This window comes from Pundamilia nyererei, unplaced genomic scaffold (genome assembly GCF_000239375.1).
Source record: "Pundamilia nyererei isolate P.nyererei 1_Seehausen unplaced genomic scaffold, PunNye1.0 scaffold00030, whole genome shotgun sequence".
Classification (NCBI taxonomy): Eukaryota; Metazoa; Chordata; class Actinopteri; order Cichliformes; family Cichlidae; genus Pundamilia; species Pundamilia nyererei.
The window spans coordinates 1,726,193-1,751,672 of record NW_005187431.1 but is presented as its reverse complement, the minus strand read 5'-3'; the positions used below and the strand labels follow the sequence as shown (position 1 = coordinate 1,751,672).

Here is a 25,480-nt window from a genome sequence, read left to right as displayed (position 1 = left end):
TGTTCACTATCATTAAATATATCTCACCCTAAAACCAACTGTTGCTGAGTTCAATCACAACTTTTTTTTATGTAGCAACAATTTAAAATCCTAAAAATTTCAGTAAAACTTAATAGTAACACACCACACCAAATACTTCATTTTGGTATTGTAATGTATGCCTATATTTATTGTGTTGTATTTTGGCTTTTCAATATAATTCTAGCAATTCATGATTTAAATAACACACCAGGGCAACATGACTGCAGCGATGACCTCCCCCTCCCCCCATCAGAGTTTGGTGATGTCGTCCTTGTGTCAGAGCATGTGGGCAGGTTGTGCAGTCACACGGGAAGGTTTCTAGCACATTAAAAAGTAAGGCACTAAATAGTCTGAATCCAATAAACAACAACAACAACAATGATGACATGGACCAAATAATAACAATAAAATTATGACAATATAATAATTAAAATAAGCTAAAAGCTTAAAAAAACACAAACATAAAACACAACTAAAACACACATTTGAAGGACACTGAAATAAAGAACACAGTATGAAATTCCTTCCCCTGCCTTTAAAAACTCACTTCATTCACAAAGTTTTTGTTTCGCTTGTGCTGTTGAGGGCGAGACAGATAAAGACTATGGCAATAATATTGAGTATTTTATGGGTTTTGTGTTTCTATAATGGCTGCAGGTATTTTAGGTTAAGGGCTGCACTGAGGTGCCAATCTAGCAACATCTTTTAAGGAAAAGATAGGGTTATGTGGGACAGAGCAAGAATCCTGAGAAGGAAGAATGGATGTACTCTGTAGAATATAGGCCATTTGCCTGATCTGAAGGCATCTGGACCCATACCTGGTCACCCTCCTTCAGCTCTAAGACTGCACTACCAGATGCCTGGTCCATGTAGCCTTTCTTGTATTCATCATATGTGTAAGTGGCTGGTACATTGTTCTTATACAATGCTACCCACAGGCTAGTTCCCTTTACATGCATGTGGTATGCAAAGTAGTATATACCAGATAAAGGAGCAGTGAATATGCCAGTAGAAGAGCTGTAGGCATTTTGCCCATTGTAGAGGGTCCTGTCAAATTTGATTGGCATGCCTGAAGGAGGGAATGGTGTGGTAAGGACAGCTGTGAAGGCTGGTGCCACAGAGGCGGACAATGGAACTTGACTATATGCAGGGCCTTTTCTGTCATCTGGAATTTCTCCCCCATCTAACTTTGAACTCTCTGGCCCTGCAACAACTGTATGGCCATTTCCTGGAGGCCCAGGGGGTCCTGGAGGGCCAGGAGGCCCAGGTATGCCATTAAGTCCAGGGGAGCCTTGTTTCCCTGGAGGACCCTGGGGACCTATAGGACCTTTCTCACCCAACCTGCCCAGCCCTGGAGGCCCTGGAAGTCCTTGTTCACCCTTTAGGCCAGGGGGACCCTGTGGACCCATGGGACCCATGGGCCCCTGAAGACCAGGAATGCCCGACTGGCCCCTGGGGCCTGGAATTCCCATAAACCCTGACTCCCCTTTAGGCCCCAGGGCACCTGTTATACCAGGATTCCCAGGGGGGCCAATATGCCCAGCCTCACCTTTAGGTCCAGGTTTTCCGATAGGACCATTGGGCCCAGGGATGCCCTTTTCCCCAGGCATACCAGGTTTTCCAGAGTGTCCATTGGGGCCTTGGTCACCTCGAAGGCCAGGCAGTCCAGGAGGACCCCGGGGCCCGAGCTCTCCCTTCTGTCCTGGTATTCCATGTTTTCCTGGCAATCCCATTGGACCTTGAAGTCCTGATGGTCCTGGTTGTCCATCAAGTCCTGGCTTCCCAACTGGTCCAGTTGGTCCTTGTTCTCCTTTATCCCCCGGGAGACCTGGAAATCCACCATGTCCCTTTTCTCCTTTTAGTCCATTTGGACCAGGTTTTCCATAGCCATTAGTTCCAGGCATTCCAGGAGTACCCCTGGCCCCAGATTCACCTTTTGGACCTTGTGGACCTGGTGCTCCAGGAAGTCCATCTAGCCCAGGCTTCCCCAACCCAACTGGCCCTGGCAAACCTTGTAGTCCTGGGGGCCCTGCCTCTCCTGGGAGTCCTTGATCACCTGGGAGTCCATTATCACCTTTAGGACCAGGTACTCCAGGCAAACCTTTTAGTCCTGGTGTGCCAATACCTGAAGGACCAGGTGGTCCAATACTCCCTTTTGGGCCAGGAGAACCCCTTAGACCTGGAAGCCCTGGATTCCCATTTCCATTCTCGCCCTTAGGCCCACGATCACCTGGTGGGCCAGCTATACCCTTTATTCCTGGCTCGCCATGGACCCCAGGGGGGCCTCTCATACCTGGAAGCCCAGGTTTCCCATTCAAGGACAGTCCAGCTGGGCCAGGAAGCCCAGGATGCCCGGGAGGACCACGGAGACCTGGTTCACCACGAGGGCCTACCTCACCATTAACCCCAGGCATCCCCTTTGGCCCAATCTTTCCTGGGAGTCCCGGAAGTCCAGGCTTACCAATTCCCGTAAAGCCTGAAGGTCCCTGAGGACCAGGTGGGCCTTGGGAACCAGGCTTTCCCAGACCAGGTTTCCCTGGAACGCCTGGTGGTCCAGGGGGACCTCTTGGTCCTGGTTTCCCTTGGGGGCCGGGTTCCCCCTTCACTTCCATCATGGGTGGCATATCTAGAAAAAATATGTACAGGTTGTTAGGACTACTGTGACAGGTATTATTATTATCATCATCATCATCATCATCATCATCATCATCATCATCATCATCATCATCATCATCATTATTATTATTATTATTATTATTATTATTAAGTACTTTAAGTAAGTATTTTTTTAAATTGCTGATGTCCGAGAGAAAAGATGTCATCTCAATCCACACTACTATGGTGACTGGATTTTAATAACTATCTGTAATACAATTAGTTGAATTCTTTGAGAAGAATAGATAAGATTCTCTAGACTACTTTATACTACTTTGTACTTAGCTGTTATGGAAACTGACAGACTATCCATCTTTTCAATCAACAAGTGTCTGTGAGTTTATCATTAAAGAACTGTTTGAATCAAAAGATATTTTTTATTGAAGAAATTTTTCATTTGTAAAAATACTGGGTAATTTTTTAAATAAGAGTTTAACTAATACTACAAAGAGAAGGCATAAAACCAGGCTGGTTGTGTTCTTCTGTTGTGAAATCAAAGAATTAATTATCTACATACAAGAAACACTGAAAATTCGAGAAATGCACAAAATATATTACATGATTATTATCTAAGAAATTAATACTTTGCATACTTCAGTATGAGTTTAGAGACTGAAAAGTCATATCTTAATCAGTGGCATAATTCATTTCCATTTCATTTTCTTTTACTTTATCAGTGCTGTGAGTGGCTGAATATTACCCAGTCTGAAGGTACTCTATTAGACTAAATTCTGGAAAGGTCACCAGTCCATCACTTGTTATGTAATCACAAGTGACAAACACTTGTCACTGAGTTACCTTTGATGTTGTCCTAACTGACTCAGTTGGAGTTCCTGTTAAGGTTATTGGAGTTTACTTTTGATTTTGAACCATAGAGGAAAACAGCATTAAAAGTGTGCCACAGGTTGTAAACTCTGTCATTAATCTTTCCTATAACAGTGGAGTGCAACACAGCCAGGCTTGAACAGGAAAAAAAACAAATAACACAGTTACTTAGCAACACAGTTCCTGTCTATTGCACTCCAAGTCTGATTAAATGGTGAATGTTAGCTAATAACAAGGAGATCTTTGTCAAATAGAACTGAGGTTGATTGCAAAATGTCTATTACTTGATGAGCTTGCCCTATCTGATCCATTTAGTCCTTTAGTCATATGAATTGTTATTCTTAAACCTTGGTTTAAGGTTGATGTGGTTTCCTGTTTGCTGCATCCTGTTCATCCCTAGAATGTCACCCTTGCCAGGCCTTTGAACACTTTCCAGAAATAGTTCATGGCATTCCTAATGGAACCATGGACCAATATTGCCCCCTACAGACAGCTGAAATTTTCAAGCAGTTTGCTATTGAGCACACCAGAAAGATCATTACTAGTGTTTGCAAATGACTTAGCACAATTGCTGTTTTACTGCAAGGGATAGCATAATGTGTGAGGTCTGTGAAAATATGAGGCCAAAGAAAAAGGACTGACAGGCTGCATAGTGATCCACAGAGCTGTTTTCTTCCTGCACATAGCAGGATAATATTTTCTTTTTTGCTATTGTTATGCTACATATTTTGTTCTGTATAGTGTTGTGTATATTAAGGTTTTTTTGTTTGTTTGTTTTTTTTACTGTAGTTTAGTGTATTGTGTGACCATAGGAGGAAATGGTTTGGTACAGTAAGAATTTGCTGTGACAGCTTGCATGAAAAGACTTTTACGAAATTAGAAGATGAGGATTTCAGCATTTCAGAATCTGACAAAGTGTGTAAACATTTTGACCACTATAATTTACATAGTGGCTAAAACTTACTTACTGACAGCTCCCTAATTTTGACACATAATTTAATGTTTGGGATGAGATGCAGCTGTTTGTGGGTTGTTTTGCTACATGTATGAGCTGTTATGTGAAATGAAAAAAAAAAAAAAGAAATTTCAAAAATGTTAAGACAAATATGCCAAAATAATTCAGAAGAACTGCACCGTACCAGACTATTATTTTCTGGGGTAACTGACTTCTGTTGTGTATGAAAGTGAATGCTATACTACGCTGATATAAACAGCACGAGAGGCTTTACATGCTGCTTTGTAATGCAAAAGAGCACTTACATTTGCATGTACTTTTAGAGAGCGATTTTATTTTTCCTGCAGTGGTCACACAACAAAGTAAAGAGAAAAAAGCACAGACAATTTATAGAGCAGTGCACAGAACAGAACTAGTCCACAGTGCCACAGCTTCTCAGTAACTTCACACAGGGGCTTATCCCTCCATATGTCTTATCTATGGGCATCCTCTTTCCTCTGTAAAATGTTTACCTGAGTACCTGGTCCTTCATGTTGACACATTTTCATAACTCTGATGTGCTCAAGTCACTTCTCACTAATCAACTGTGGGATCGCAGAGTTTAAAAAAAAAAAAAACAACTAAATTTATTACACAACATCAGATGACTCACAGAAATAATTCTGGAGAATAAAGCTGTTCAACTGAGACACAACCTACTTCAAAAAGTGTTAAACAGCCAAAACCTGTTCACACTGTAGGGCGCTGTGCTGAGAATGCTAAATGCTCTCACTGTTTCTCTTTCATTTCATTCATTCAAGACTTTCTCTAATTATTTTTTGCTAACTTCAACTGTTGTTTGTTTGAGAAGTGAGCCAACAAAACTGAGAAAAGCTATAAAATCTAAAACAAAGTAGTAAAAGCATGCTATGCACTGTGCACACTGTAGTATTGTACATTTATAAATGTTTACATTTAAATAAATGCAGTCCCTCTGATAGGATGGGGAGCACAAGCAGTCAGAAGATTAGGTTGTTAGGAAAAACTTGAACATATAACATTTTACAGCACCGTTAATATAGCACAGAAGAAAAATTAGGTGCCTCAAACCAGAGATAATGATATGGCATTATTTTTTGAGATATTAAGCCAACCCAAAAAGTCAGGCTGTCTTAGCCGACTGTGGAAAAGAGGCAGTCAGCTGCTCCATTAGAGGACTGAATAATTTCATTAGTAATGCAGTGTGGACACATTACCACACAGTGGCAGCAAACTCATATTCAATGTACCACATATATCAGAAATCCAACTTCTGCCACATTCTTTTCAATTCTATTTATACAAAGCATGCCTTTAGCTGAGATACACTCCTTGTATAGGTCTTTGATTTTTTTTGTCTGCCATGACTGGGACAGTTGTCATCTTATTAGCCTGTCTGTATGTCTGTCAGACCAAGTGCAAAAACGTGGTTCTGGTGACACCTACTGAAAGGTGAATTCCAGCAAAGACCAATGACATATTCCAATTTGATGCTCTATTATGCCCTATATCTTTTAATTATGGTGCCACTGGCCTTGCGAATGGTGTAGTTAGAGTTAGATTAGAACTGATTTAATCTTTTCTAGATTTTTTTTTTTACATTCTCTCCTGGGGGATATGTAATAAATGGTGATATCCAGTTGGTAAGACGAGCGATTTCAGCACACAATGTGCAGTCAGAGCTTCATGTGATTTGGTGCTTTAGACATAAGGCTACATTTTATGGAGGTAGTTCATAACCCCAGTTTCAAAAACGGGTGGGATGCTGTGTAAAATGTAAAATGTGTGTTTTATAAAACACTGCATGCAATCATATGCAAATCTCAAAATCCCATATTTTATTTAAATTTAAAAAAAAAACTTTTAGAAAACATCAAATGTATAAACCGAGAAAATGTACCATCTTAAGAAAATACTAAGGTCATATTTTGAATTTGATGTCAGGTAAATGTTTCATAAATGTTGGGACAGCGCAGTGTTTCTCATTGTATAGCATCCTCTCTTCTTTAAACAACCGTCTATAAATGAGTTAGAACTGAGGAGACCAACCGCTGGACTTTTGGGAAAGGAATGTTGTCCCATTCTTGCCTGATAGAGGATTCTAGCTGTTTAACAGTCCTGGGTCTTTGTTGTGTTTTTTGTTGAGGTGGTCTGGACAGAAGGCAGGCCAGTTTAGAATCCGCACTCTTCTACTACAAAGCTGCGCTGTTGTAACAGATGCAATATGCAGTTCAACATTGTCTTTCTCAAATATTCAAGGCCTTCCCTGAAAAAGACGTCATCAAGACGGGCGCATACTGTGTGTTTCTCTAAAACCTGTATTTTACTTTCAGCATCGAGCATCGTGCAAGCTGCTAGTTCCATAGGTGTTAATGCACCCCCATACCAACAGAGATGCAGGCCATTAAACTGATCACTGATAACAAGCAGGATAGTCCCTCTCCTCTTTAGTGCAGAGGATGCATGTTTTCTAAAAACACATTGATTCTTTTGATTTGTTTTAACAAAAAACAGTTTCCCACTTTGCCTCAGTCCCTTTTAGATGAGCTTTGGTCCAGAGAAGTCGGCAGCATTTCTGGACCATGTTGAGGTCTTTGCACGATGAGCATTAATCTGAGTTTTTCTGATACACCGGCTACATAAGGGATGACAATGTTGTTGTGTCAAAAACTGGTTCACCCGAAAGACAAAACTCCAAAACACAGACTTAACAATGTGGTGTATGCTGTACAGTGCAGCGAGGAATGTCCAGACCTCTACATTGGAGAGACCAAACAGCCACTTCACAAGCGCATGGCACAACACAGAAGAGCCACCTCCACAGGACAAGACTCAGCTGTCCATCTGCATCTTAAGGATAAAGGACACTCTTTCGAGGATGCCAATGTTCACATTTTGGACAGAGAGGACAGATGGTTTGAAAGAGGAGTGAAAGAAGCCATTTATGTCCACTGTGAGCGACCATCTTTGAACAGAGGCGGGGGTTTACGACACCAACTCTCTGCCATCTATAATCCAGTTTTGAGATCCCTTCCCAGACGCCTTAACGCCCACTCACATCCTGGGCCATCTGATCTCAGGAATTCGCATGATAAGGTGGGGCCAGGTTTCACAATGAGCTCACCCGAAACTCTGGCTGATTGGAACCCACATCCAGTTTCACACCTTGGCTCAGGCGATTAGAGGATCATCAGGGGGTCCTTTTGTCCCTCTGTGGGGGGTTACTCCCACTAGGTTTATATCTGGGACTCTCCACCATTTGACCTTAGAACTGAAGAAGCTTCTCGGATGAGAGGTGAAACGTCTTCAAGCAACTTAAAGAAGTCCAGACGCTTTTCTTTACAACTTTATGAGTTTTACAAATCTGTACAATCTGTTTGTTTGATTTACATTTTATACAGTGTTGCAACTTTTTTGGAACTGAGGTTGTAAAATGACAGTTATCAGCGTTTTCCAATGACCTAAATGACCAATCAGTAAAGTGTGAGGGGACCTATTAGACTGCTTTTAGAGGACCAAATGAGACATAAAAGGGCTACATATGCCACACTCACAGGAACTACTCACCAACATAATGTCCTTTGCCCTCGCGAAACGGAGGTCCAATAGGCCCCTTCATCATGGGCTGAATGTACTTCATGTGGGGTATGGGGGCGTACCCTCCGGCAAAAGCAGGCACCACAAGCATCAGTAGCACAGAGACAGGAGCCAGCAGCATGGTCAACAGCATCCCAGGCTTTAGGTGTCACACGCAAAGAACTGAAGGGAACAGAGAGAGGACACAGAAAAATAAAACCCACTTTCACTCTTTGGTCCATCTTACTGAACATTTTACAATGCCAGACATTCAGAAAATCACTTAAGTGATGCGAGAATTTAGCTCCGTGAGTGTACATTTATTGGTAATGGCTGTTAAATGAATTTACTTCAGGTTTCTGAAGTAATGCAGTGGCATCTTTTTCCTTATGTCCTCTATGAGAAATTGAAGCGTATAGTGTCTTGCTTTTTCAGATATGTTAAAGACAGACACTGGGTATTTATAAAAAATGATACTTTAAAATTTATATGAGCAAACACATTATTTAGGCACAAAAATAACATACAGTTATTACAGTATAGTATTTGTTCAGCATAGTCTAAGGCTGTGTTTGTTTTAGATGGCACTTGGCAACTGCGTAACTTTCATTTCTTCATTTTCACAACCACAATCAGACTGCTGACCAGCAGCGACTGTAGGTGTGCTGGCTTCAAGCAGCGTGTTAAAGACTCCTGTTTCCACTGCAACTCTCCCGTGAACTCTTTTAATCAGCTGTCTTTGAACAGATGACTGTCAGGAGTTATTTTGTGATGGTGTGACATCCAAAATGTCATTTCGGGCTCACGCTGCTTGTTTTTAAATGCCAACCATGTCGTGCTTAAGAACTCAGAAAGAACAAGACAATGCACCGCACAGCCATGAAAAACTATGTGCCTTGAATTGCTTTCTTTAAACTGGCTCATCATCCATTTAGGGAACAGAATAATAATAGGGCTTAGTGGCAGCACTGGAGGCTGGTTTGATTTCTGACAGTTACTTTGATAACTTTGGGTCATTATTTTAAGCACAAGTAGAATTCAGAACCACTGTAGCCATGCTATAGCAGGTCTCAGTCACTATGAATCATATAAGGCTCCCGGTCAGTGTGTTATAGCAGCATCCTGTGTAGTTACATGAAAAAATAAATAATGGCATCCACAAATCTCTTCTTTTATTATGAATGCCTGTCTTGTCGTGTTCATTTTGTGAGTTTGAAGCTTGTTAGTCTCTGCATTCAACAGCAAGAAGAGCGATCACTCTGAAAGCACACACCAACACTAACTGACATTTGCTAATCTGAAAATTGCACATTGCTGTTAATTGGCAGCATCATTAGGAGTAATTGGGGGGTATTCACAGTGGTTTTTAAATCACAGATGCTCAGAAAAAAAAGGTGTGTTTATTGCCACCATATGTGCTGACTCCAGGTCTCCTTTACAGCTTTTCTCCTGCTGTGTGTGTGTGTGTTGTTTTTTTTTGTGACTGTTTAATAATTGCATAGCTAGATTGTTCAATTCCTGTTTTAGAGCAATTTATCAAACTGTTTGGGGATTTTTGGGGTTCCTTTTACAAATTATGATTAGTCTGTGGTTTATGCTTGCTTATGCTGTAAGGAAGAATCAACGATCTCTCGATAAGTGTTCAAATCAAAATGTAATCTATGGGAAATCACGAAAGCGCAGAAAAAGATGTTAAGAGAAATAAACAGGAGAAAAAGAGAGCCGCGTTGGTAAGACGCCGTTTGGTCGCTGGCCGACTTTCTGGCTGGCTGGCAGGGGAGCTCGTCTGGTATGGGGGTCTGCGGTTTTTGGTGCAGATGCAATTTAACAGGCAGCTCTGGATGCCCACCATTCTGCAAGGCATCACAGAAACTGTGCACGAACAGGGACAAGTCACAGACAGGCACTTGGGAGACCTTTGCAATCTGTTTATCAAGTATTTAATTTGTAGAAAAGGTCTGCAGTGGATGTTAAAAATGCAATCCCGTCTGTCTGGCCACCGCTGGACTCATACGAGCTCTCTCTCACACAAGAACACCCACGTAACAGAACACACACTCTTGGTACACATGAGAAAGCAGAAGACTTCTAGAAAGCAGTTATACAGGGTGGCTTAAAAATACTTGAAAACCTGTTAAGTTTCACCCACTTTCACATGAAATCATTCCATTCAAAACACATCATAACAAACCCCAAGTCTGAACGTGGAGTGGAGGGGGCTCATGATGAATGAAAGCCTCTTTCAACCATTAAACAACGAGCAGGATCCAAAGTTACAGCACGAAAGCTTCGTCTGGCAGGACGGGTGACGCATTATACAAAACAGATCTGACCGAAAAAAGACAGAATACAGCAACAGAGCCAAAAACACACAAGGACAGAGCACAAAAGGAACATTAACGAAGAAATAAAAGAGAGTGTCGCAATGAACGGTGAAAGGGCACCACTCATTCATTTTGTTACAGAAGTGATCATCACTTTTGCTTTATATCTATCTTTTGCAGCTTTGCACCTCCCTGTGGCCGTTTTAAGCCATGCTCTGATGGTTTTCTATGGAAGGGCACTTCATCTCTCATCATCATATCATTTCTGAAAAAAGCCAAGAGTACCTGTGGGGCGTACTCGCATTCTCCACATAACTGTATGAACGAGAGGATTATTAGCTGTGTTAATATTATCAGATGATTATGATGATAGCATATGGAGTCATAATTACAAGATCATTTTGTTTGCATCTCTTTCACCGCAGCTTTGCAAATGGAGCATAGATTTCCCTTAGGTAATCACCTTTCTTGAACATGCATTGGACATCACTTAAAACGAGCCAAAAACCTTAATCCACGCAGGCTCTGAGCCGCCAAAGCAGACTCGGCATCTTCCAAACCCAAATTCAGAAGCATCTCAAGTGCCTTGCTCAGACAGGCGAGGAGACACAATTCCCTTACTGCTGCGTCTGCCTTCTAATATAATCAGCGTTGAGGAGGTGAGCTCCAAGGTACTCTGCTTCCATTTCCCCTAAGCTGTGCATGTGCAGGACCAGACCGCCAGACATTTCCTAAACCATGCGGCACAGACAGATTACAGTAGGTACACTGAGTGTGAGGGTTCTGTGTCATGGGGGGAAGAGGAGGTGATTGTTTTTGTGGTTAACATTTGAGCCGCTCCCTGAGTGGAGAACTCATCACCTTAACATCATGTAGGGCATTATGCCGGCTTTCATAAAAAAGAGAGAAAGAAAGAAAGAAAAAACACCAAATGGTTCAAGAACAACCAAGGCCTATAGCGGTTAAATAGTTTGGTTAAAACCACAAGCCTCGCAGGGAGAACGGCACTTAAAACCTGACCAAATATTTTAGCTGATTCATCCCATTCTGAAAAACCGTAGCCACAGCCATTACCATAACCGTTCCTAACTCCAACCATGAACCCACAAGTCTTACCCAGGTCCTATTCCCAAGATCTCTTCCATTATCAGCCCAGTTTTTTTGTGAATTTAACAAGCAAAGGTTGGAAAGAGGAGACATTCTGATACTATCAAGGGCGCTTCTTTACACTTTTGGCTCTGTGTGATGTCAGTTAAGAGTGGATATCCTTAAAATAGTCATCTCAGGCACACAGCTAGAGCCCAAATCATGTTCAAGTCCTCTGCTTGTGAGGGGAAGTCAATGAGATGAAAGATTGGCTCCCTTAGAGTGAGAAAGGAGCTGAAAATGGGCACAACAGCCATTGCAACCCTGGAATAGAGAGAAAAGGGAGAAGATTTTTCAAATTCAGTTTATACATTTGTGGTTTATTAATCAATCTGCAGTCTAGACAAGTGAGTGTTAATGCCCTTAGCGGATTTGTAGTTGAAATACATGCACCTGGAGATGTCAAGAAAAACAAATGCACAAAGTCTATTGAAAGACAGAAGAGAAGGTCTGCACAGCAGTTACGAAACACAGTTTGTAGTGAGTCTAAGGGCTTGTGTATGAAGGGGCGAGAAAAGTGAGCATGTTTTTCTTCGAGAATCACCTTCTTTAGTATGAGGTAATCCCTCCAACAGCCTCGGTGGCACGTTAAGGTGTCAGCTCCGAGCGTAATATTTGAGCTGCGGTCACAATTTTTGCTGGCTTTGAATAACTCAATATTGTGCAAATAAGCAGCAGGGAAACAGCACGGCTGTTCACATAACATGGCTGCGTGTGCATAAAGGTGGCCACTAAGCTAATGCATATATAATGAGACATTAACATCTGTTATTTTAGTTACCAGCAGCTGGAAAAATGTATGAAAAGTTTTGTTTGGTTGTTTCTCAGGAGAAAAAAGAAAAGGGAAAAAAAAGTCCCCTTTGACCCGCCACAATAAAAGCCCCAATGTCCTCTTATTTGTGTTTCCACTGAATCATAAGTTAAGTATAAAGCAGCCATAGGAAACACAGTAAATAATTCTTTCTAATGTCGAGACATGAGGTAGACTATTTATACTGATCCACATGATATGTACATGACCACACATTTACAAATACCCAGGCACACCAAATCAAACAGCTCTCAGAAAGGCGCTCACTCACAGACATCATCCAATGATATACACCTCTTACAAGATGAAATACTCTTTATATCCCTTTACATTTACAAGAGCCGTGAGATGTCCAAAGGGGAACGAGTTTATGTTGACGCCACTGTTAAAGAGGGAGAACATGTGAGAATAAAAGGAAATGAAGGCCGAGTAAATTGTGGGGAGCTGTGGGGAGAGTGAAGAGGTCACAAAGAGGGTTTTCTTTTCTTGATGACTTCACTCAGAGGAACACGTCTAATATCCTAGGGCACTTAATCTGAGTGCAGAAGCAGACACGCTAATCATAAAACTGCAAGTCGATGTATTGTACTCATGAACAGGTCTCTGTGTGAGGGACAAAGGGTTAAAGCAGTGAAAGTGAGGCTAATTAGTTTCAGAATTATAAAGCTCCAGGACCTCACACATGTCCAATTGCATGGGAGTTTTACAAGGGACCATTATATGCTCTTCAGTTCCTAGCAGGAACAGCTTCAGGCCCATGAAAAGTAATCCATTCCAGCATATTAGCCAGACTAACCCCCATGCTGCTTTAGCAATTCATGCTCTATCACCTCATCTTATATGTAGTATTTGGAATCAGGATGAAGCAGAGAGAGAGAGGGATTTTGAAAGACTGCAAAACACCCAGAGTTACCCCAGACCTGCCAAGAAGCGGATTACAGTATGCGGAGGAATCGGTGGGGGGCAGACACCGACAGCTACACCTTTCCATCTGCCCAATGCACCTCAACTCAATATGAGTACCTGATTAGGTTATCAAAAGGAAATAGTAAAAATAATAATCTTATAAAAAGCAATCTGCTTCCCTCTCTCCAGACCAGTAAATGCTCAATGAAATTGCACCTCAAAACTCTCCAAAACTGACATTACATTATAATCCTCTCATCATGTGAAAAAAAATTTGACGTTGACATAAAGTTAGAGATTTGCACATTTGGAATGCAACAACTGTAAAGGGTTTGGTGTTATAAAAGCACTGTGCAGGTGACCTCATCTCAAAAGTAAAACATTGAGGATGCTCAGTAATGTAGCTAATCTTTAAACTAAAATGATGATTCTGGCTCTCCCTGCCATGCAGCTCTGAATTGAATAAACTCGGCTTCCTCCGGCCGCTCGTCTGTGCTGCTCATTGCTAGTGTGAATATTGTTTGCTGCCAGAAGCAAGCACGGCGGAACTTTTCCTGCTGTTTATTTGAACGTAAAAGTAAAAAGCAGAGGGAGTCCACAATGAAAGAGCAGCAGTTTTATCAATTAAGTGTTATTGTGATTTTTTTTTTTTTTTACAATGTCTTTTAAATATAAACCAAACTTAAACAGCAGTTTCTCCCTTTTTAGTCAAGGACCATGGTGTGTGTTGGCTGAACACACAGACTAGCTGTGGCTTTGGAGAAATGAGTAATTTCAAAGTTAGTGCAAGAACTTCTCCAACAAAACAATTGTATCGGTTGAACGGTCTTACCACAAACACCCAAACTAATTGTTGCTATAAAAGTGATTCCACTTTAAAGGCTGAAAGAAGGCAATATGAGAAGGCTGGAGACTGATCATGTGTTATTTTCATGTATAACATTCAACTAAAAGGTTGATGTTTGAGTCTCATCTGAGACTGCAGTTTACCTTTACTTTTATTTGTCTTTATTTAAATTTTCACTTCCTGTTTATCACAGGAAGTACTTTGGTTAGTAGTAATTATGGTTTTAAGAGATGATTTTATTTTTATTTTTACACAACTTAGGTAACAAAAAACTTTTTTACAAGGTAAGAAAATTTTAAATGGCCTCCCCCATACCTTCAATGAATTCTGTCAGCCCAGTATATAGCAGTAAAGGGGTGGTTTCCGGACCATTTCAATAGGTTCTGGGTTTTTCCAAGGGTAGCCCTGGCAAAGTGTATAAGGAGAGATCGTATTCACCAACTTCTGATGCACAGCCAGTCATTTTGTTCTGGAAACGGGCCTGAAATATTACAAAAACTCAGTTCAGAAAAGAAAAACAAGGGTTACCCCAAGTAGCCATCTTAGGGGGTAAGAGTTGTGCTACAAGGCTCAATTTTCCACCCCATCTAAGGCAGGTTTGTGGTTTCGCATCAGCGCCCACTTGCATTGCTCGTTCTATGCAAAGAAAGGGAAGTCCACCAATGCAGAGTTTACCAAGAGTCAAGAGTTGTGAATAATCATTTACAGCTGGTTAGGGAATACTCATTCTTCCCTAGCAACCGATGGTTTCCATATAGTCACCAACAGACCTCTAGGACTGTGTCACTGAGGCTTTAATGACAGCATTTACAAACAAACTATTTTTTTTCTCCTGCAGGAGGAAAACTCATATTCCATCTGACCTGTTGAAAGTGAGAGTTCTGTCACAGGGTTGTATAAAGTAAAATGACTGATATACTTTTGCATGTACTGGCTTTAGTGAAGTGGATTATCTAGTCCTAGGTTGATTTTTTTCCCCTCCAACCTAACATGACCTAACTTGACAAAATAATAAATAAATAATCAAAACAAGGCAATTTCTTACAGTACAGCAGATAAAGATATGTTTAATCCATGTTTTAGGATCTCTTACACGATGCGTGGTTTTGGTTTTCTAGAAGCTGTAAAAATGCTGTAAAAAGCATCTTGCAAAATGTTTTATTCTTAGTCTCATTAGAGGCCCATACAGTACATTTTAAAAGGTGAATAAAAGCTAACTCGGATAGTATAATCACTCTGATGGGGAAGGGCTTAGTGAACACGTATTTGTTCAGACAGGATGGTGTAGTTCAGGATCAAGGATTGGACACAGTAATCTGTATGTCTTTAATGTAATGGGCTGGGTTTGGTCTGTGTTATGTCTCCTGCTTCTGTGCCAGTGTCTCCAAGTAGCTGTTACCTTGTTCCCTTCACTGGGTGGGTGGCTTTGCTTCTGCCATAATGGCGCCTTTGAAATGTTCAGCAGACAGAGGTCAGGGAAGGCACAGAAAACTGACAAAGCCGGGACCAATAAAAGAACTCAAAATAAGCCACCTTTCAAATGATTTATAATTGCAGATGATTCATAATTTCCCTTTAATGAGTTTCTCAGTGAGGTTTTTGCTATACAGCTTTGTTATTGCTATGTGAGAAAATATTCACGGTGGCAGTTCATCCAGAGTCAAAGCTGGCTGTGGCAAGGGCTCAAAGCCCATGTGGAGAAGAAGCACATGGGTCTATTTAAGACTCGGGGCTCTGAAGGTGAGAAATGTTCTGGGGCCCTGAAATAAGGGGCCTAAACCCGTAACAATCACAAACCATCAATTGTTCCATTCTTTTTTGCCAAGACTGGAAAAAATCCCAAGCTGCACGTAGCTGGGGCTAACTTCCAGGAAGGAAAAGCCCAGAAAAATCCTCTGGTAGTCTGTCTCTATGAAAGGATTCCACAGTTTGACACTCCACGAAAACGGAGAGCAACAACAGATCACACTGTCAAAGATTACACTTGTGGTTGTGTCGAGGGACGAGGAAAAAGAATAATATGTCTTTCGACTGTAAACAAGATAGAAGCAACAGACGGGGAGAAGAAAACAAGAAGCTGTGAAGGAGATGTGAAGTCATTAAGAAACGAGGGGCGGATTGAAAAACAGGGAGCTGCAGAAGAGAAATAAAAAAGAAGAGGTTTGGCTCTTGAGCTCCCTGTTGAGCGACTTCAGATGCACACTGCTTGTTCTTGCATCTGAAACAGATTCACACGTACGCGCATGTGTCAAGCGCACACAAATACACAAATCAGTTGGCAGCGAAACAAAGAGGGAGACCTATTTTTCTGTCCAAAATGGAGGAAAATGGAACAAGGGCGAGAGAGAAGCGGAGGCAGAAGGGAGATTATAATTTAATAAGGGGCAGGAAATCTTGGTCAAATCCCCCTGAAGGAGTTGAAATGCCTCTAAGCTGGAGGCTACTGCTCTACAGACTGACTGAGCTCCATCTGAATGGGCTTCTCTGCAGGCAGGCGGACAGACAGCCGAAAAGCAGACAATAGACAGGGAGAAAGAAATTCTGCTGTTTGGCGTCACACAGAAATAGAAGAATGAATCTGCAGTTTGTAAATACACATGCCCGCATGAGCTTCATCATTTCTTATTTATTTAGGGCCTGAATATATGTAAAGTATATGTAAATGCATGTAAACAAGACCAAAGTAGTTGATTGTAACTACTGGAATTTTTCAGTGTTGGTTGGTACTCAAGTTTAACTTTTCCCTTTCTGCTAATCTAAGCCGATACTACATAGCACCATAAACTAAATAAATAAATAAATGCAGTCTGTTAGGTGATGGGAATATGTGATATCTCGGTAAACTCTAAAAGGAATTCTTGTTCACTGTAGCATTGCTGCTGTTAGCATGATAGTGGTGTTAACACTTTTATTTAGAGGTGAGAATCTTGAAGTAACTTATTATAAGTGAATCACGATACAACACAAAGTACATTGTAAATTCTTGTCTATAATATGACAGAATATACGTGTAACCCAAACTGCATTATTGAGTCATTGTGGGTTTAGATCCCTGACTGACAGTTTCTCTTGTGACTTTTTATCTTTCTTTACCTGTTTTCACACTCAGGCTGTTTATACACCACTTTGCATTATTAAACTCTTCCTCCTGTCTCTCCTGTGAACTTAGTTCTGCCGGAAGTTTCTTCCTGCTAAAAGGGAGTTTTTGCTTCCTGGTGTCGCAAAGGTTTCGTGATTTGGCGATATCAATTTAAATGAATTGAATTGAATTTTGAGGGTGTCTGGAAGTTTGCCCAACAAATCTACATGTGACAACAATCTGACCTGTTGCTACAAGTCATTTAATCCCTGTATAACCATTGCAGGAGCCTGGTAAGCATAGCCAGCAATAAGTCGGACTCATTCCCAGTGGGTGTGGACACGCTGGAGAGATTGCATCTCATCTGAAACACCTTGGTTTTCCCCTCATCCTTCCCCTAAGTTGGAGGAGGTAGCTAGGGAGAGGGAGGTCTGGAGATCCTTGCCTAGACTGCTGCCCCCACGAACAAGCGGCAGATAAGCAGAAGAAAATGGATCGATGGATGAATTTGGATGTTCTCCCCACCCCTGAGTGAGTTTTCTCTTGGTACTCCAGTTTCCTCCCACAGTCCAGAGATCTAAACACATCTAAACACATTAGGTTAACTGGTAAATTGGCTGTAGGTGTGAATGTGAGTATGAATGGCTCTCTGGCTGTCTGTGTTAGAGACTTGTCCAGCATGTACTTTGCCAGCTGGAATAGGCTCCAGCTCAACCACGGCACTAAATAGATAAGTAGAAATGGATGGATAGATGCTACAGATGAAAGTTTTGCTGCCTGGAACCAAATTGTTTCTTTTTTTCCTCCATTTTTTTCTCTAAACATTTAAGGGCAGAGAGGAATTTGTTAAATCCCCCTCTGTGCAGGATCACTTGTTCGTTCAGCCACCCACATGTTTTAAATCGATATTCATTAGATGGTTTGAATCCCAGTTGAGGACCATTAACAATTCACTGGCCCTCGTTTGATTGATCACTCACTTTAAACACCACTGACTCCAGCTGGTTCTTTCAGGCTTCAGACATAACCAGCTAAAAAGAGCCCACAAAGCACACCAGACACACACATGCATATGAACCAGACCACCAGCACACAGCCCCCTCTGACTGTGGTCCTTGCTGAAGCCCACCCCACCCATCAGGATCAATGCAAGTCTTTATTGGCTGCTGGCTATAACTGTTGGCTATGTAAGAAGATCCTGCCAGTTCTGGCCTCACACCTCCCCGAATCTACTGCTGGATTGTATAAACAAAGCTTTGTGTGCGCAAGCATCTGTGTTTGTGTGGGTGGAGTATGTATGTCGTTGTAAAGATGACATTAAAGTTCAATTGAAAGAAATTTAAAAGGGTGGGATGCAAGAAGGACTTTAGAATCCTGCCATAATTCCCATTTCACTCTAGAATTTAGACTTTCCAGCCAGTGTCTAACTCGAGTGATCAGTGTCAGCGGAGCAAGCATGTGATAAGTGGGATTTTTAGTGTGGCTACATCTGTGCAGTCATAATCAGTCTGCTTCTTGAGTATGAAAGACATAAAATGAGTTATTTGGCGGCTGAAACTCACACACTGGGCCGTGTAAAAGTTGTAAGAAAACCAAGTGATATGTCCCGTTTGAGTAATTGTACAGTGGGCCCACACCAGCTCCTATGAAGGCTATAAGAGCCACAGGAGAAGCCCGGGTCAGACTAGACGGCTTTAGGAGCTCTGGGAAGTGTCAGACGATGACAAGTAGAGTGCAGAGCTGGGTTTGTGCCCAGTCCTATTTCACACCACTGCGTATTACTAGATGTCTGATTTAGTTTGTGATTTCACACTGAGATAAAGCCTCGAGGTGCCTACAAACTGTACATTGTGTACTCGACACATACATAAAGCTGTGTTTAGTTTGAACAATGGGGGTCCACATTAAACCGAGTCTGTGTTGGTCGTCCCACAAAAAGCGTCAAATACGTTCTGGCATTCTGGTGAATTTATAGTGAAAGCCACGTTTAACGCACGGGAAAACACATACTCTGCAATACATACTTTACTATAGATCAGCTTTTATTATCATCTATTCCAGGGGTTTCAAACATAAGGCCTGGGGGTCAGAATTGGTCCAGCAAAGAGTTCGATCAGTCCCACTGGATGCCTTTGGGGAAAAAAAAGGAAGGCAATACATTTTGGACTTTAAATTCTGTTTATATATGTTTTGCAACTTTTCCCCCATGGCCGTTCATGTGACACCAAAGTAATCAAGTAATATATAAACAATTAAAGGACAGAAAAAAATCCTGGTTTTTTACAATCTCCTAAAGAAATTTCTGTTTTATTTAGATTTTTTATGATGGGTATAAAGTAAAAAAAAAAAATAAAAAATTTCTGTCAGTTAACTGAAACTTTCTCTTTTTCTTTTTCTATACTTTTACACATTTATTTCTTAGACTTTAAGTCATACTGACACATTTTTTTTCATTTACCATACTGGCATTTCTTTATCATGTATAAAAGAAATAAGAAGGAGAATGGGAAAAGAAAGGGGAGTTCCACTGATCCAGCCCACCTAAGACCAAAGTGGGCTATATGTATCCCACAATGTAAAGTAAATGTTACATCCTTGATCTTTTCTCTCCTGTTTTATGTAATTTATTTGGGAAAATAGCCTTTAATATCCGTGTGCCACCTTTTAAAAGTCAGTAATACATTTATTTAAATAGAGAAATAATACAGCATTTTGAGATGTGTGGCTCGGATTCAATCATACTTGAACACTAAAGACGTTTCCCTGAGAACATGTACACTGCTCTCCAGTTCAGTCAATCCAAAATATCCCGACATGTAAACCTGGCAATGTTGTGGCAACAAACTTCCAAAAGAAAAGAATAAGCCAACGCCTTTATTTACCTCAAATCATTTTGGATTATATATAGCTGACATATAGTAGATTTCACACTGAAGATAGCTCAGACGAGCAGCTTGCTAATTTCCTCGTGATCAAGTGCAGCTCTGCAGATGCGTTTGTTAAATATCAAGGACCTGAGAACAGACGGAGATACGCCAGTTTGGCAGCGGAACCGCATCTTGCTTCAATAAGGCCAAGACAAAAAACAAAAAAGATACAAGGCAGCATTTCAGCTCACCCTGGCAAACATTTGGGGGAAAATGAACTTCCTCTGAAAATGGCAGCTTGCTCGCTTGCCTTTACTGCACCAGATTACTCCGATTGCATTCAACAAAAGTTGCAGTTAAACTCTCCTGGCGTGCTCTTTAACATCTGTCATGTCTTGTGCATTTTCCTGTCTGTTGAGCTGAACTGAGGTGAACAAGGGACAGAATAAAACGTGGAGATGCTGGACGATGGAGTGTGAGACCGAGGGGATGAGGTGAAATAAATCAACTCAAGCTTGAAGGAGGACAGGGGAAAACATGTCTCAAGTATACAGGGGTTAACTCAATATTTCCTACCTAAAAAGAGAAAAAGATGGCGGGCTCTCTCTTTATCACTCAGCCTCACTCTGGTACTCTGCTTCTCCTTGCTATGTCAACAACCCTCCACTCTCTTGGCAAATAACTCAATGAGGGTGACTCCCTGTTTAGTTCTCTTTCCTGCAATTGATTACATCGGGGCTTCTTTTTATATTAAAACCAAGCCTTCCTCATTCTTTCTCTCTTATCTCATAGTCTTAATCATCAGGAGGTGATCAGACACATGGAGAGAGGAATGTTCCAGATGAGACAAGATATAATGAGCAGATCAAGGACGGCGTTGTCAGTCAGGGCCAGTTCAGGGGAATGGATAAAAAAATCTGCAAACTTTTATATATCTCTGTTAAAGCATTTTTATAATGTTTGCATGCTATGTGAGGCCTGTATGTGCAAACTTTGATTTAATTTAGGAATCTGTTACTGCTGCAAGCACAAAAAATGTATGGTTACATGGACTATAAAGTGCCTGGTCTGAGCCCAAGAATCAAGCTCGAGCACTGCCCATCAGGAAGAAAGGGGGGGAAAGCATTTGACAACAAACATTCAGATAATTGTGTGGTGTTGAATGAGCTCCATTTCCTTGTTCACCTGCCTCATAGAATTCCTGCAGCGCTGCCAAGACTCAATAAAACAGCACATTCAACCACCGTGAGGCTAGACGCAATAATAACCGTCTCGTTTTGCATTGTGTAGCAAATGGTTGGAAATTAGGAGGAAATAAAGCAACACTCGGCACATGTTTTCTCTGGTTTTGAATAGTAGGATCTGTGCTTGCTGCTTTTAATCAGATTGTATCAGTGCATCGAGCAATAATGGAGCTCCGTTTTGGAAGGTTATGATAAGGCAGGCGAAGGCTACATCAGTCCGCATGCATTAATGGTTCATTAAGGGCTGATTCTAAAGATCAGATATGTGTTTATCTCAGACCTGGCAGCAAGAAGAAGGGGACATTCTTTCGAGTCTGGAGTTAGTTTAGATTGATGGGCCCTCAGTTAGATAATCACCAGACCAAAAGAGGGCTGAAGCAGCTTCTTTGTCTGCACTTGGCAGCTGGAGGGGACGGGAGGATTGGTGGGAGGAATATGAGAATTAGAGAGGAATAAAACTTACACCACAGACATGAGAATGAGACACATCCTTGGATACTAGAGTAGCAGCGGGGGAGGACAGCCCGATGCAGCGAGGCGGCGGAGGCCAGGCTCCTAAAACAGACCCTGTCCAGACCGAATAAATCAAAACAGACAGAGATTGGGGCTGTGGGCTTTACAGGCAGCGCAAGGTGCACGTCTTGAGAAAATACCTTTGAAGTATTTGGATGATGAACATGTTGTTCTGTCAGCAGATCATTGCAGAAAATAGCTCTAAAAATGCTACCTGCATACTGTCATGCCAGCGCCGAACAGCAGTCACATAAAGTTATCGACTAAACTGAAAAATCAGAGACTTCCTTTGGGGAAGAAAGGTTCAAATAATGCATGAATAGGCAGGAATTTTGCTAAGCAGAGGCTGATGTTCGAATCTGACTCTGGTACTGCGTGTCTTCCGCTACAATTTTTCCTAGACTTCCTGTTCAGACTTCATCATTTTGCTACTATAAAGGCTAAAAAAAAAGGAATTTTCTAAACTATAAGCTATACAAAAGAGGCAATGCTGTGTCAGCATTGTGTTTACAACTTTGATTGCTGACCTCAAGTGGATGAAAATAGTTAAAGAAGTTCCAGAAAGGTTCATTACCACACATTCATTCCAAAACAAAGAGTCTTCTGTTCAGTATGACACATTCTACGCAATGTGGAACATTAATAAAGCAAGGAGAGTGAAAGGTATACCTTCATGAAGTCATGTTCAGTGCTTCCAGTGGACCAAACCTCTCGATGCAATGTTTTCACTCCAAACAAACCTAAAACAAACCTGCCAAAATATGGAACCGGCAGGACAAGAAGAGGATTTGAGGGAAGAAGTGGATGTTGAAAACCCTCTTAAACCCTGTTTGTTTACAAGTTGTCGGTTTGCAAACACACTCAAAGTGAAGTAGGGTCCAAGTGGCCAAGCGTTGTCCTGTGAGTCAGATTAGGGTGATCTTGCCCTGCCTGGGCAGATGCCTCCCATCTCATGTGCGCAAGTGTGTGAGTGAGATCATAGATGAGAAAATGTGTCATTTCCTCTGGGATACACCCGTGTTAATGATCTGTCAAATTTTACACACAGCAGAAGTTATGTTCTGTTAAACACCTGACACTTAAACAGCCACAGAAAGAGAGCGAGTCAGTTCTTCCGTGATTTATTTCGAGCTTTTCTCAAGACGGTCTTGTTATTCTTTCTCATGTGGAAATAAAAGATAGTAGTGCAGGGCTGACAGGTTTAACAGTGTGCCTTTTTAACTGTCAGAACACAAGATATCATCTACATGCTGATTAGAGGACTTTAACTGCTTTCTGCCACGCCAAGAAACCACTTCCAGCAACTGACACAGCGGCTTAAACGCGAGGACTGAACAGACAGTGGAGAAAGAAGAGAGGCAGACGGGGGAAAGCTGCTCTAGTTCTTTGGATGACAGAGAGCAGGCCGCTGCGGGAAACCTCAGCTCCTTCGTTCACTGTGGTCTGAGAACATAAAAAGCTTCACTTCCTTTGATCTGCAGACTTGAATACGTTTCTCAGCTTCATGAAAAAATAATACAGCTTTGGAAACCATATTACTCAATTATTCCCCCATTACTGCCCCTTCCCCCTCTCTTTCCACCTCCTTCCCTTTCCTCTTCCATTCCTCCCACATTAGCGATTCTGTCTTTGGTATCAAAGTGAAATAAAGATTAAAGTCTGGGTGAGGGGAAGAGTTATGTGGTATGGGGCAGCCCGGCACTTTGCCACAATTTTAGACGGGGGTTTGATCCACTGAGTTATTCGCCCTCTTTCTGCCCACTGGTGGCTCCGTGCTAGTGACTGAAGCCGGGAGGAAAATAAAGAGGGGCTTTTGTTACCTCTAATCCGAGCCTGACACATTAAACATGAATTGACAGCTCAGCATTAGCGTTGTAGTCGAGATGTAGCCGTTTTCTGTTCATACCTTCTGCTCTAACTTCTCTGGAAGACTTTAAAAGTCTACGGCAGGGAGGAGTATGTCATGCTTTACCATTCTAAAAGGAGGCAAAGTTGAAGCTTCTCTTTGAACCTTCAGACCATTCTCCATCTTGACATTTATCAGCCGCCATCTGCCCAGCACCTGTCAGTCAAAAGCCACCAGACCATCACTGCCTCCTCACTTCCAACTGTGCATACCCTGTGACCCACCATGACCTGGGAAATTATGAAGCACTTCAGAAGGTCAAATCTCATCCCACTGCCAGCAACTTTTACAGATCACATTTGTTACCCTTGTCACTTAGCTAAACTTTGTAGACACCCCCCTTTAGACAGAATGGTACTTCTCTTTGCACACACATGTAAGTGACTGATGTAATGTAAATGTGGATAAAATTCCCATGTTCATGTATGTTGTGCTTTCAATGTATTTTTGAAGGCATAACATCACTCCTTAAAATCGCCTTAAACATTAGTGGTTGACTGTTATATTTCTGTCTTATTTACTGATACACTGAATAAATCTTCAGTTTTTATAGCAGTCCAAAAAGTATGACTCATTCCAGCAAAGACAGAAAAAATAATCAGTCTTTGTGGATCCACATACAAGTTTTCAGAAGAAATAAAAGCCCCAGGTAGGCTGAATGAATGCAGTGTGAAATGACGAGTTGCAAGCCACAAGACGAATAGATATGCCTCACACCTCTGGCTGGCATTTTACACTTTCTTAGGCACAGTGTTACTCTAATTAGCTTTGTGTGAATAATATTATCTATGAGTAGCATTTAGCCATAGAGCACAGAACCAACCCCCTTCCCACAACCCTGTTTTAAATCAATAAAATGTTGATCACAAAAAAAAGCACAGTACTAAACAAATGTAAATCAGATCATGTGGTGATATCACCAAAGGTGAGCCATTTGTCACGAACAAAAACATCAACCTCAGGTGGATGATCAACAGAAAGTGTGAGGATCAAACATTTCAGGACACGCTGTCTGGGAAACATGAGTGTCTGCATACAGTTGCAAGAAAAAGGCTTGTTTACAGGACCTTGAGCAAACTGTAGACGCCCGTCAACAGTGTTGATTCTGGAGAGCAGTAGCTGTTGTCCTGCCATGCACACCCATTTTTGTTTTACTGCTGATGACGGATTCATGACCCTTAAAATTAGCCAACTTGAGAGAGGAATTTCACTGCTTAGAAGTTACCCTGGATTCCTTTGTGACCAGGAATCCAGGCTAGCCTCTTTGTTGGTTGACCACTCCTGGGGAGGGTAACACTGGTCTTGGGTTTTCTTCTTTATATGTACAGTACAGTCTCACAGTGGATTAGTGCAGAACAAACACTTTAGAGATTGTTTTGTAACCTTTTCCAGTCTGATGAGCGTCAACAACCCTTTTCCTGAAGTCAGTCAGAATTTTTCTTGTGGCATGATGAAATTCCTTAGTGTGTTGCAAACAAAACACTGATAAACTGCAAGTGCTTTAAATAACAAAGGCTGCACACTCACATCTGTCATCTCATTGATGAAAAGCACTGGATTCTAATTTTACCTTTAAATTACATGTTAATACTTAAGGTTCAAATACTTTTATCTCTGACAGAAATAAAGTCTTGGCAAAAAGAAAGTTCACCCCTACTGGGCTCTGAGGCTTTCAAGGTATAACAAGAAATGATCTGTTCCTTGACAGGTCTTAAACTAAGGTAAATGCAACTTTGATGAACAACAAGAAAACATGCCATAGCTTTTTTTTTAAAAGCCGAGAAATG

At 41.5% G+C, this 25,480-nt stretch overlaps 1 protein-coding gene across 2 annotated transcripts in view; it reads right to left on the bottom strand.

Moving 5' to 3' along the window:
• Window positions 1-486: 486 nt before the first annotated feature.
• The window catches only part of col8a2 (collagen, type VIII, alpha 2), a 51,473-nt gene continuing 26,479 nt past the window's right edge, over window positions 487-25,480 (bottom strand). For both annotated transcript variants that reach the window (XM_005728834.2, XM_013909733.1), the window contains 2 exons: window positions 8,042-8,233; window positions 487-2,647 (listed from right to left, as the gene is read on the bottom strand). In XM_005728834.2, the coding sequence (XP_005728891.1) occupies window positions 744-2,647; window positions 8,042-8,204 (2,067 nt within the window). In that variant the 5' untranslated portion in view covers window positions 8,205-8,233 and the 3' untranslated portion in view covers window positions 487-743. The remainder of the gene's footprint in view (window positions 2,648-8,041; window positions 8,234-25,480) is intronic.